This window comes from Brassica napus, chromosome C2 (genome assembly GCF_020379485.1).
Source record: "Brassica napus cultivar Da-Ae chromosome C2, Da-Ae, whole genome shotgun sequence".
Lineage (NCBI taxonomy): Eukaryota > Viridiplantae > Streptophyta > Magnoliopsida > Brassicales > Brassicaceae > Brassica > Brassica napus.
This window is the reverse complement of record NC_063445.1, coordinates 549361-562982: the sequence shown is the minus strand read 5'-3', so window position 1 is coordinate 562982 and position 13622 is coordinate 549361. Positions and strand designations below refer to the sequence as shown.

The 13622-nt window shown below is 35.7% G+C and overlaps 3 protein-coding genes and 1 non-coding gene across 4 annotated transcripts; 1 reads left to right on the top strand and 3 right to left on the bottom strand.

The window, feature by feature from the left end:
* Positions 1-2043: 2043 nt before the first annotated feature.
* LOC106423964 (dof zinc finger protein DOF5.1) lies at positions 2044-3954 on the bottom strand. Its single transcript, XM_013864706.3, has 2 exons — positions 3745-3954; positions 2044-3532 (listed from the first exon to the last, which is right to left on the bottom strand). The coding sequence occupies exons 1-2, from the start codon at positions 3796-3798 to the stop codon at positions 2366-2368; spliced, it is 1221 nt and encodes a 406-aa protein (XP_013720160.1). The 5' UTR covers positions 3799-3954; the 3' UTR covers positions 2044-2365.
* A 1942-nt stretch (positions 3955-5896) lies between these two features.
* Positions 5897-5968, bottom strand: TRNAH-GUG. The gene has a single exon. It is a non-coding gene; the product is annotated as a tRNA-His (tRNA).
* Positions 5969-6011: 43 nt separating this feature from the next.
* LOC106423948 (kinetochore-associated protein KNL-2 homolog) lies at positions 6012-8246 on the top strand. The gene is given in 11 exon segments (XM_013864691.3): positions 6012-6069; positions 6072-6118; positions 6120-6197; positions 6273-6358; positions 6459-6603; positions 6672-6771; positions 6850-7532; positions 7620-7704; positions 7790-7848; positions 7924-7981; positions 8054-8246. Coding segments are annotated over 11 exon segments (1422 nt in total). The 5' UTR covers positions 6012-6026; the 3' UTR covers positions 8092-8246.
* Positions 8247-11765: 3519 nt separating this feature from the next.
* LOC106424005 lies at positions 11766-12273 on the bottom strand. The gene has a single exon (XM_013864747.3). It carries the CDS (start codon positions 12131-12133, stop codon positions 11909-11911), a length of 225 nt encoding a protein of 74 aa, XP_013720201.1. The 5' UTR covers positions 12134-12273; the 3' UTR covers positions 11766-11908.
* Positions 12274-13622: the final 1349 nt, after the last annotated feature.

Here is a 13622-nt window from a genome sequence, read left to right as displayed (position 1 = left end):
CAGTACTCGGTAAGTTTTTTAACCAATTCATTTAAATTCAAACAACGTCTGATAACTGTAACTGTGTTTTTCCGGTCAATAATTTTACTTGATTATTTCAAGGCATAATTTAAATACTTTTTAAGTACAGTCTAAATAGTTTTACTTGATTATTTCAAGGCATAATTTACATACTTATTCATTCTCTCCACGCTTCCAAGATTTATCTTCTACTTTTTTTTTTGTTAAAGAATTTTCATTAAAAAAAATTAAAGGTTACAAGCAAGCGATTATAAGAGTACAACAAAAGAAGATAGGAAAGGGGTGGAACAGCAAAGGCTGATAGACAACCGAAGGAGAATGAAATAGTGAAAACATTATGGTGGATCAAACCAATAAGAAGCCAACAAGGGACCTCTTGGGATGCCTTGAGCAGCCAAAGCAGAGCATTTGTCTCGCAAGGAAGAGAGAATGAGCCTAATAACCCGAGAAGGGGGGCATGAAAGGCCATCATGGAGTCGCCTATTTCTTTCTCTCAAGAGCTCATAGATTGTTGCTTGCCAACCTTGAAGAATTGCAGTCTTGAGTGTGCTATCTTCTACTTAGTCTAAAATCATTATGGACAACGCAAATCCAAATTATTAGTGTAGATGTATATCTTCTTCTTTTTTGTAAGTAGATTATATCTATGTGTTAATCGTAGTTGGTACAAACAAGAAAAATCTTTAAATATTTTGACACATTATAATAACTTACAACTTGTTATCCTCGCTATAAGACTTCCCTTTTTGGTTGGGTGTGGACAAATCTTATTTTGTCGTTTTCGATCGGATTATCTACGATCATGCATGCATTGTACCAAATTAATCTAATTATACATTTGGCGGGTTGGTCTCCACTACTCATACATATATTTATATACACACTGGAAAACACTATAATTGCCATGTATATTATGGACACTAACCAAATATTGTATGGTATATACTCTAAATAATTAAAATGAGGCAACTGACAAAACACTTCTCGGGAGTCACAAAGAACGTTCCTTTGCAGAGTATATAATGAAACCCATGTCCCTTACTACTAGTTTTCTACACTATATATCATCCTACAATCACCATGAGTGGTGGACTTAATTAAAATATACCACCATCACACTCGTTCTAAAATTAATATCTTAGTAAATGATATAAATATCAGATGTTATAAGAAAACTATGCTATATATATATGTGTGTGTATATATCATGAACATGAATTTAACAATTGTTGCAGAGTCGTCTGTGAGTAGTTATAATGACGAAATAATCTATGTATATATAATATGTGAGTAATCACTAATTGTTGTATATGTATAATATATTTATATCTATGAATATATCATAAGCTAATTATGATTTCGAAACAACATATAAAATGCGTGTTAAGTTGCAATTCTAGTTCAAAATACTTACGAATTCGAGTACTAGTTTAGCTATATGTTCAATAGATATCTTGTAGATAAAGTCTCAAATAAGATTCTTCTTTGCTTTACATCAAAATCATAAAAAGTCTCATTAAAGTATTCCGTAAAAGACTGTAATTTAAAAAAAGGAATAATCATAAAACTATGCGGACTATGGACAGATTTCATAAGCTCATAAAGATAAAAGACATTAGACCCAAAAAGCTCACCACCAAGAATACTAACAAATCGCCTACACTAGAATTCATTCTTAACCAATATCCTTGTAATGGAGTATATAGTTAATTACTTAAATATATATACTGCAAAATTCGCAACAGAAAAATATTGTGACAGAACCTTTGAATGAAAATACAGCAACTGAAACTGTATTTTAGCTTCGACACAATTTACGATGGTAAATATGTGATACTTTCTTTCTCATGTTATACTTGCACATTTACTGTCTCAGTTCCAACATAAAGTGCATTATTGATATTATGCATTCTCGTAGCTTGAGATTATTAAGTTCATATAGTCGATCGATGCGAATTGTATACTTCCGATTTTTGTGTTGCAATCTTATTTAGTTAGAGATTTTGAAAAAATGATGAGCAATAAGAAAATTAGTAAAAAATATATTTGATATAACGCTCATATATAACTAATTTGAACACCGGACTACTCGAAGAAAATAAAATAGTATGCAATAGAAGAAGCCCTAATTTTAAACTTGAAAAACAACCAAGAGAATCCAAAAACCAAAAACAAATTAAAACCCCAAAACTAGTTGTGATATAATATAAAAAAAACAAACAAACGAAAACCTACAAGATCGATCGATGTACTAACTTCGAACTAAGTACATAAGATCATACCACGCCCAATAAGAAATTAATAATAGTATCGCCAATTCGCCATCACACATATTAGACTAAGATTATATATTGCTAGTAGAAGAAGAACTGAAGTTATTAGAGACATCACTCCACGAATTAGTTGATGCGGCTGCGGTTGATGCTGCAGACCCATGAATATTCCAAAGCTCTTGTTCGTTTCCAAAAAGTTGTCTAGACATGTTGAGTTGATTGTTACTATCTTCCATTTTCACTGAAGCTAACTGCGACGCTGTGGCTGGAACCATAGCTGATGAAGCAGAAGAAGAAGAGGAAACAAGGTTATGGAAGATGTTCTTAGGTCGGTACTGACCCGATCCAGTGACTAATCCATAACCCGGATTCTGATGATCAAACGGGTATAACCCGGAAGATGAAGAATTGTCTAAACCACCTAGCAAAGGAAGTTGGTGATGTGTTGCCGGGAACCTCCACTGGTCCAAACCAGTCAAAATAGCCGACGCTCCTCCACCACCGCTTCCGCCGCTGCTTCCACCGCCTGTATGATAAGAAGGAGCTGAAACTGCGCCGTATTGTAAGGTGAAGTTGTCGGTGAAGTCTGAAGGATGCATGAGCTTGAGAGGAGACAAAGATGATCCAAGTCCAAGTATGTTGTTGTTATTGTTGTTATGATCATGTCCGGGGATCAATCCAGCGTTGTAAGAAGACAGCAACGAGCTCAGAGAAGTTGACGTAGGTGGTCCCATCTGGTTATTAGCCATGGCTCGGTGGTGGTATTGGTCGTTGCTTGTGGTGCTATCTTGAGACTTACTGTTGCCGCTACTGCTGCTAGCGCCGCCACCGCCGCTGTTTTTGGTTCTTTTGTTTCTACGGCAACCACCACCAACAGGAACGCTCCTTAGAGCACCGCCACGTGTCCAGTAACGGCGGCAGGCTTTGCAAAAGTGGCGAGGTTGAGTGAGATTGTAGTTGTTGAAGTAACAGAATTTGGTGTTAGTTGAGTCACATCTTGGACATTTTAAGGCTGTTTCCGGCAGTGGTATGTTGGCTAGTCTTGCCCTCTCAGCCATCGAACCTGGCCGGATTAATCCGCCTGGTCCACCGGGACCACCACCTCCGCCACCGTTGCCGTTGTGCTGAAGCGGGGGAGGCGTTTGTTGCGGTTGCGGTGGGAGGGGATGGTGAGGGAGGAATTGCTGGCTGATGTTGTTGTTTCCCGTGAATCCAACGGTGGTTGTGATTGGTTGATGCTAGAGAGAGGAAGAAATGATTCAAAGAAGTTTTTAGAATTTGTGAAGGAAAGAAATTGAGTATATTCAAATTCAACCACAAAGATTAAAAGAGACAAAAGGAACACGAATATTATTATCCTCCTTTTCTTGTTTGTTTAATTCTCTCTTTATTTTTATTTTAATTGATTCTTGAGTACGCGCATAAATAACAAAAACAACCAAGAACTTACTTGTTGTTGCCAGTTTGATGAATCAGGATAAGTAGGAAATGAAGAAAAAACCATCTTTGATATTTCTCCTTTGATGATCTCCTCTTTATTTTTTATTTTTGTTTTTGAGCAAATAAAGCTTTAGAGAGAGAAAAGAAGTGGAGAGGAGAGCTTAGAGAAAGAGAGAAGGCAGAGGTAAAGGAAGAACCTTTATTTATATATATATATACATACACACGTATACATATAGTATATGTTTGATGATTTATATAATAAGATTTGAGTGTGTCAACAGTCCACAGTGTTATTGTGAGACTCTTTCTGTCTTAGTATATTTTATGCATATTTGCTTAGGGTTTTGGGAAGGTGGAGGAGAGGGAGTAGGTCTAATTGTTTTTTTTTTTTATATCAAAGGTCTAATTGCTTAACTCATAAGTTTCTTTGTGATTCTCTTTTTCTGGCACTGCTGCTACTTCTGTACTGTGTGCGCTGTATACCAATACTAATTTAAAATATTGAATGAATGTGTTATGATTTATGAAAGGCAGTAGTTTATGTTATTTCGTGTATATAAAGGACAACACCAGTTTTAGACCCAAGAAGAAAGAATACCAATAACGAAACTATCCACATTTGTCATGAACTTTAGAAATGTTTTTCTTAGCTTACAAGACAGTTAACATACTTTGTATATAGTTTGTATATAGTTTATATCTAATTAAGTTGCGGATTTGTATATATTCTTCTATTGAACTGGCTATATATTTCAGCAAAAAAATCAACGATATTGTTGACAACGTGAAAAAATATGATCTTCTTACAAGTAAAAACTATTTCATGTCATGTATTATCACAAATGTCCACTGAAAGAGCTTTTAAAATGAATGGCGTTGAAGAAAGTACTACATTTTTATGTATTTGTTTTTCTTGGACAAGTTATGATGTATCTAATTGTGCTCAAATGCAAAAAGGGAATTTGGTACATTTATTTTGGTGAAAACTTTAGTACATACACCTCAGAGTTGATTAATTAAGTAATCAGACATTTATCTTAATAATAATATAAAGGGTGAGAAGGTTGGACTAAATGGGCCAACACTACTAATTAAATACTATACGGGATGACTATAAGAATTTGAGAATGAGTAGATTAAGTTAGTGAAAACCATTGTTAATTAGTACATATATAAAATATGTATATAGTAACTAAATCAGTCCAACATTCTTCCGAAGTGTCCCCAACCAGTTTCGCTTTTGTTTCCCTCGAACTGCCGCGATGTCTCTTTATCTTTACTTTTTTTTTCCAAAAAGAATATTTGTTTGATTGTTGCATGGAAATTAGGAATTTGAATGTTTTTTTTTCTTTTGAGAATCAGAATTTTGAATGTTTATAGCATACTTTTAACGACATGCCATTTAAACGAGTAAAAATAGTTATGTGAGAATCTGCAGATTGATTGAGATAATAGATGACGGTATAGGAATATGGGGAAACGAATAGTTACAATTTTAAATATTACTAAACAATTTATATAACTAATGCAGTAGTTAGAAACGTGTAAATTTATAAACGTTTTATGATCAGTTAGCTATCACGTATCAAAATCATAAATATTTTTGTAAAGAAAAATAATTCAAATTGGTACTGAAAAAAACTATATGAAAATAGTATTTTTATTTTTTTATATATATATTTTAGATGAAATTTATGATTTTAAAGAGAAATTATTTTTTATAGAGAAAGGTGGTCGAAGTCTATGAATTTGTATTGGATGAGTAAAAAGTTAAATTTAGAAAATTTAGTATGTTAGAAGAGTAAAGAAAAATTGATACACAGACAATTGTTGTTTTCAAGTCTCTCTCAAATGAATGGAAGAAGCGGAGGAAGAAGGAGCAGAAGAGTGTTGAGATTGATGATGCGTAGAGGGAAGAAGAGACTATATTTTGCTGCAGCTTGTGTTCTTGCATCAGTTGCAGCAATATGTAAGCATCGTCATGGACCGAGAAAGGCATGCTTGCTGTTCAGAGCAAAGTCAATTTGTATTTTGATTCACTCCCTTGTAACTTGGAGTCCATTGGGCTTTGATGCCTAAAACCAAACATGTATCCCTCTGTTAATTGTCACGAAACCGACATCGTTTAGAAAAATGCAAAGAGAAAAAAAAAGAAAGAGTGTGGCTGCTGGGATTCGAGCCCAGGTCTCCACGGCCACAACGTGGAATTCTTACCACTAAACTACAGCCACTTCATTGGTTCAACCCTCAAAACTATATTGCTTAATTAAAAATGCTTCCCGCGCAGTAATGAAGAAATCTCGCGCCGAAGTCTTCTTTTTCATTCCCACTGTTCTAAAGCCCTAACTCTTCCTCAATCAATCGAGAAAGTATTATCTCTCTGCTCCTCCTCCTCCATCCATGGCTGACAATCCTAATCCCAATCCAGACGAGGAAGATGTGTCGTATTACGAGAAAACGGTGAGTGAGGCTATTTTCTTAAAAACACTTGCTCGGCTCTCCTGATTCCTTTAAACTTTGAATGTAAAAAAAAAGGTGGTCCTGAGAGACTGGTGGCTGATCAAATGTCCAATTGAATTCCAAGGCAAACGATTTGGCGTTGCTGGTACCCAGATTGCTGAGTAAGTTAGGAGTAAGGAGTAAGGAGGAGGAGTCAAACCCTTTTTCTATTTCTGCTTTACTTTTAAAGTATTCTTATTGATGTTTGGGAATTGGGAACAGGACAGGAGCAGTGAGGGTGTTTACATCATCCCCAATCCTCAAAGCCTTTGATGTTTTCACACTCGAAGCTTCTGACGGAGTCTGCATCGTCCTACGTGGCTTTCTCAACAAACCACGCCTTGTTCACTCTGGATTCCTCCCTCAGGTAATTTTATATACTAATTGAAAGCTATTGTTAATATGCCTATTAATATGCCTTTTGTTTGTCTGTAGATTTGCAGTGAGTTCATCTTGGGGTTTCCTCCTTACTGGGAATCAAAATGTAACCTTTCCTTCGTAGGACTGCCTTCTGGATCAGCTTCTATCAATAAAGGTTTGATCTTTTTTGTAGCAACATATCTGTTTTATGTTTTCTGTTCTTATAATGCTTATGATTAAGCTCTTACTGCAGCTTCTGGTACCATTTTATCACCTTGTAACAACGACAAGAAACGGAATCTAGAGGATACTCCAGCTCGGAGAAGAGTAGTTAAAACCATTGTCACTGCTAAGAAGAAGAAGCAGAACACTGTGGAGATTAGTGATAGACCTTCAAGGAAAAAGTCTCTTCGTCTGCAGTCCAAATCTGTTGAATTGATGAGTAAACTCCAGACTACTTCTTCTACTAATGATGGTTTGGACAAGAGTGCTAAGTGCAGTGATGATGTAGAGAAAACAGATGAATCTGAGGTTACCAATAACCAAGTTGATGGATGTGGTAAGAAGCGTGTGAATCATCAGTCTGGGACCAAAGTCAAAAGGAAACTTGATGTTAGCGAACTCCAGAAGAATCCTACTACTAATGATGAATCTATGGATAATGAAGAGATATCACCTTCACCAGTGGATGGGTGTGGTACTAATAGCAAAAAGATAACAAGTAAGAATGCTACACTGACTTCAGAAGAGCGAAATGGTAAGCTCAAGGTAACTAAAACATCTCTAAAGAATGGGAAGAAAAGTGAGAAGATCCTTGAAGGTGATTTGGATGATGTAGTAGTAGAGCCTATGACGACGACTCATTCAAGGTCCTCCAAGGTTAAACACAACTTATCAGTTGGGAAAACTATCAGGAAGATCGACTTTGATCTGGAGGTAACTAACTTTTTTTTGTCACAATCTCATATTCTTGTTATCAAAATATTCATCATAATGATACCCCCGTTGTTATGTAATGCGAAGGTAACACCAGAGAAAGATGCGACGAAACATAACAAGACCAATTCAATGTCTGCTGATTCATTAGGACAGAAACGGTCTAGATCAGGTTAATTGATAAAGAGTAACTTTCAGAGTCTCAGTTGAGAGAGCATTCACTAAAGAAAGAAAGTTTCCATTTCAATTAATTGCAGGAAGGGTGCTAGTGTCCCCACTAGAGTACTGGCGCAACCAACTTCCTGTTTATGATAAGGTTTGTGATTATGTTTACTGTATTAACACTAACCATGAGAACATGATCTTAACTGTTTCTGTTCTGGTTTTGTAGGATCGGAATCTTATCCAAGTAAACGAAGGTCGTCAGACTAACTCCACTTCGTCTAAAGGTTTGTTCTTCTTTTCTTAAAAGAATAAAAGAGGGCTTCCACTATAATTATACAAACTGCTCTTCTTGATAGGGAAAGGAGGATCCGTTTCTCGAAAGCCAAGAAGATGAATAATCAAGTAAACAGCTTTCAACTACTTTGGTAATTAGTGTTATGGTCTCTGAACATGTAATCATCTTGAGCTTATTGTTGGATCGTTTAACTCTTAGGATTTGGAGCTATGTAATATTATTGCATTCCAACAAAATTCTTGTTTTTGCCTAAATAGAGACCCCCCTAGAGTTCTTAATGGGCCTATTGGAATCGTAGAAATCAATTGCCTCAAATATGGGCCACTTGTCTTCCTTCTTTGGGTTCGCTCATTTTAAAGGAATAGCAAAAAAAAAAAAATCATTTCATATTCCAACTTCTCTAATTGCTCTACATCCCCTAGTAATTACCAACTTATTTTCATTGTGTTTATATATTATTTAATTTAATCTATAAATGATTATTCCTACAAGATTTCGTTTGATAAAAAAAAAAAAACGTTTGATTTCGTTCTAATACGGGCAAATATAGCAAAGAGAGAGAAAGTAGCGAAAAGAGAGAGAAAGTAGATCTCCGACGACGGCCGGCGCGTGAGCGTGCGTGCCGTCGCCGGAGACCGTCATCCTTCAGTAAAAAGTTCCCGATTGTGTTTCACCTCCGTTTCTAATGGCTTCCGCCTTGTCTGAGCTCTGGTCAGTCACCTAGGTGGTGATTCTGTCACTGGTGTGAAGACGCGGAGGTCTAAAGGAGCGGAGAGGTAAAGATGTTTGTGTTTTTTGTCCCGGGAGGTGGAGGCTTAGTTAGCTCCGCCGCCGCCGGTTTTAGTCGCTGGGAGGCGGAAGGTACTATAACTTCGTCGTCGTCAGCTCAAGTCCCCGGGAGGTTAAGACTCCGTCAGTCTTACGTCGCCGGCTTCAGCGTCTCGAGGGTGTTTGTCTGTTCGAGTATGGGCTCTGGTCATGGAGCGGAAGAGGTTTCTTCGGGTTATATTTTTTAGGGTTTGTAGCGTCGCCGTCGGATGAGCTCTCCACTGGGGGAGGATGCTCTCCGACAGGGTCTCAGTGTGGTGAAGAAGAGAGGTGGTTGCGGTGGAGGCTCGAAGTGTTTTAGAGCTCCGCCGAATCGAGGGTTTTCTACGGTTGGGTACGGCGGCTTGGGAAGGCGGAGACGGTCGGGTTGAGGCGGAGCGACGCGTGGCGCACTGACGGTCAAGATCTCCACACGTGGCGCGCTTCTGCCTCCTCGACGCACGCGTGTCCCAGAGTCGGTCGGTGCTAGGTCCGAGTAGGTGGGCTTGGGCTTGTTAAGCCAATGTGGGCTTCGGGTTTTGTCTGGTTTGTTTGGTTGGCCGAGTTGTAATGTGGGCTTCTGTTTGTGGGCTTCGGCCATTGGGCTTGGCCCGTAATCTTTTATAAAATCAAAATTTGATGGAAAAAAAAAAAAGATTTCGTTCTAATAAAATAAAATATTCATTTGCTTTTAAAGACATCATGCAACGGATTTAGGTGGGCCGGGCCCATTAACGTTATTCCTTGCGGACACGTGTTTACACGTTGTCTTTATCGACATAATTGTTTTCTTTTTCATTTTTCTTTTATGGAAAGCCGGCCAAATTATTCACGTATCGTAATATCTATCTAATATCTATCTAGATGCATGCTATGTAACAAAGTGTAACCCAACTTGTCTGATGAGTTTGTCGAGGCTTTGGTAACTGGTCTTTTCACTTTTTCTTTTGTTCTCGCACTTTTACCTTTATTTGAGATTTAAAGTGAGAATTCTTGCTGACCAAGAGATAGAGTTTCTATTATTCAGTCAATACTCTAACATATAGGCTTGGGTATTCGAGTACCCCTTCAGGTATGGATACTATCCATTCGGATATCGATTTTTTTTGTATTTTGAAAAATGATCGCATTCGGGTATTACAAAAAAATTGGGTCGGGTTCGAGTCGGATCAATCCAGATCCGGGTGGGTTTGGGTTTTATCCGAAGTAACCAAACTACTCGATTCGATTCGGGTATTTTATATCCAAATTACTCAAATTTATCTAAATTAACTTAAAACTCAAAAATACTCAATTTATATAGCTCGGATTATTTTTTTGTCTTAAAATAACCATATACATAATGTTATTTGCGTATTTTTATCAAAAACTTCTATTTTTATCTATAAATACTTAAAATAACTAATATATTTGATTTATAATTTTAATTTTAGGTATTAATACTATTATAAATATATTTAAAACTAATATTTTATATATATATATTTATATGTTTGGATATTTTCGGATACACATTCGGTTTTCGGTACGGGTCGGGTTCGGTTTTCGGACTTTTAAAAAATAGTCTCATTCGAATATTTAGGCAGAATCCGATCGGATCGGATATCCTATTTTTCGGTTCGGTTTTTGAGTAAATACTTAGGATATAGATATTATGCCCAACCCTTCTAACATACTTTTCAGTATAAAAGTTAAAACCCCAAAAAGCTCACTGGAAACAAACAAACGTCAGGTCGATGGCGATAGTATTATTAATGTTACTATTCTCGCCCCTCTTACAAATTTATTAGCTTAATTGACGTTGGAAACACCGACGGAATCTTCTCCCATGCATTAGCTTAAGTCTTCTCCCGATAATAGTGGATCCACTTTAATCATTTATTTACTTTTTATGTCTGATGAATTTCAGTATTTTTCGTTTTTAACTTTTTTTCTTTTTTTGATTTTAGTCCCACTTTGTTAAAACATACGTAATATTAACATAGAGGAGTGATTTTTATCGCACGTTGAGGTTCAAACCCGGGTCTCTCACCCCTAAAAATCACTCCTCTAGTAACTGAGCCAGCGTTTTTTACTTAATAGTACTATAACTTTTATATTAAACTAATAAATTTCGAATACACAAGTATAAAAGTTATAGCGACTATTGGATTTATTGTATAGAAACATGAACGCTTATGTTTGTCAGCAACATGATCAATCTTCATAGCGACCAAAACCTCTGGCCACATGTTATTTGTTTCTGAAAATATTATTGACAATAATATGGTTGATAACATATCGATCTTACCGGTATTATTAGACTATATAGATCGACAGCATTACGTTTAATAACTATTTTTATAGTCAACTAGATATAATGAAAAATAGAAAAAATATTCACTGCGCATATGTTTATCAGTAAATGATGGGTTGCCCTTTGCTCTTGGTCCTTTACATAGTTACATTACATGCCTCGTTTAACCTCAACTATTTAACTAATTTCTGTACTATCCTCGTTTGGCATTTAAATGGATGATATTAAGGTTCCGCAAAGATGCGACTTCAGTCAACATGTATCAACCTTATAGTACATGTAAGAAAATTATGTATATATCCTAATGGTAATATTAATACTGAGTTCAATATTATCATTGAGTTTTGCGTCTATTGATATATTTTAATATAACTGCTTTCGTACTTCGAAGCCTTTCATCTTTTTGAACATGAAAGCCTTCTCATATTTCAATGTAGAAGACCCACGAATCTCTCGGTCAACCCCAACCATTACATATAAGATTCCAACGATTTTCAATATTGTTAACATTTACAAGGAAAAAGAAAACCTCAATAATTTACAGTTTTGCCTCAGTGATTTTTGTCACGATTTAGCAAACCTAAAGAGTTTGTTATAAATTCAAAACTATAATCAAATCTTCACTTATTATACATCACAAGAAGCCCGAAATATGTTTAACATATTGAGATAAGAAATTACGATTGATTCATTATCATATAAGTAATTTTACAAAAGACAAAATCTGAATATCAAGCAAGTTTAAAAAGAAGACGGAGAAAAGGCTTATGCGATGATCTAAAACAATAATAAGAAGCAAATGAAAATATGAAATCAACTAGAAGATGCGTTCCCTTCCTTGCTAGCATTATCATCATTGTTACCACGGTTTGTCGGAGGAGCAGCCGGAGACGGCGGAGGGATCTGATGGCGTGGCGGCTGAGAAGGGATGGATGATGGAGGATTTGCTGTGAGGGATATGTCGGAGAGATCGTCGAGGGAGATGGGCAAAACGCTCTGAGAAAGTCTTCTCTGGTGACGGTTTGGTCTCTCCGACATTGTTAGTTGCAGATTGAGACAAGAAGGATTAGGAGCAGGGAGATTATGTGTAGAGAGAGGGAGAGAGTTTGTTTCTTGAGTGATGAGATCGGGAGAGAGAGATAGAGAGTTTATATAGAGAGGGTGAAAACAAATGGGTTTAGGTAATCCGAATTGCGAGCATGTATTGGTACTTCTGGTATATTTCATTATTTCATAAGTAATATAAAATACAACATGAAAATGATGGGATTCAGTTGATCAAAAAATAAATGATAGGATTCAAATTATATTTTTCTCTTTGATAAAATCGTTTTTAGTATATATAAACATAATAAATCCTCTCATCAACTTCTCAAAGCCAGTTCTGTAAATATATTTAAAATTTGAAATTCATTCCATAGTAGCATCATTGGGTGTATTTTTTAGTAATTATCTCCAATGTTTTCATATCTTCTACGCTCCGTGCATGGTCATTGGTCAGATGATTCAGATCCAAAGTTATGAAATGTCAACATCTACAACAAGTCAAAAATATATTTATTCCAATTACCTAAAAGTCTATCATTAGTTAGGCAACTCTATAACCAAGACTGTACAAAATTGTACAGTATAAATAATTTGAAATGTACTGTATGAATTATGATGTCCATTAGATACAAGATCAAGTCCACTTGATGTGGGAAGTGGGAGATACATTATTTAATAAGCATAATTAGTTTTATCTGAATAGTTTTATTTCTGCAGTCTCTTAATGGTAAAAGGGTTATTAGTAATCGTTAACTTCTCCAATAATCATCAAAGTTCATTGCATTTAGTGGTAACACAGAAATTCATTGCATTTGATAACTAAGAACATGTATAATAGGTCTGACAGATACTAAAACTCCCGATAAGCTTTTATGAATACTAAATTAAGAATCCACATTTATTTTATCATTGTAATAACTTTCCTTTCTCCTGTCTAGAGGACAAACATTTCTTCCCCCATGTGAGGAGATGTCAGTCTCATTGGAAGTAAATATTGTTACAAGCCCCACAGAGCCATCCATACACGTATGCAAACATGTATTTAATTTTGTGTCTGAATTTTCTAGTTGATAAGATTGATTTAAATGAGACACAAAAGTGGTGATTTCACAAATACAAATGGTGATTCAAATTTGAAATATTTCTATAAACATCCAGTAAGTGTATATAAAAACGTACAGAGATAAATAAAATGAAAATAAAATAAAAGAACAATTGAAGTATAGTAAGATTTCTATGTAGTTTTGGAAAACAAAACAGACAAAATAATATTTAGATAACTTGAACACAAATGTGAGACCCACAAACATAGAGGTAAAGAGAGACATTACATATATAGTCATGGACATTGATTTCACAATTCGTTGGATCTCTAGGAACTTCAATTGTTGTATAGTGCTTTATTTTTTTCTTTCTAAATATTAAATTAATTCAAACAAAAAATCTGTTTTACACTTTTTGTTGTATTGATATATAATTT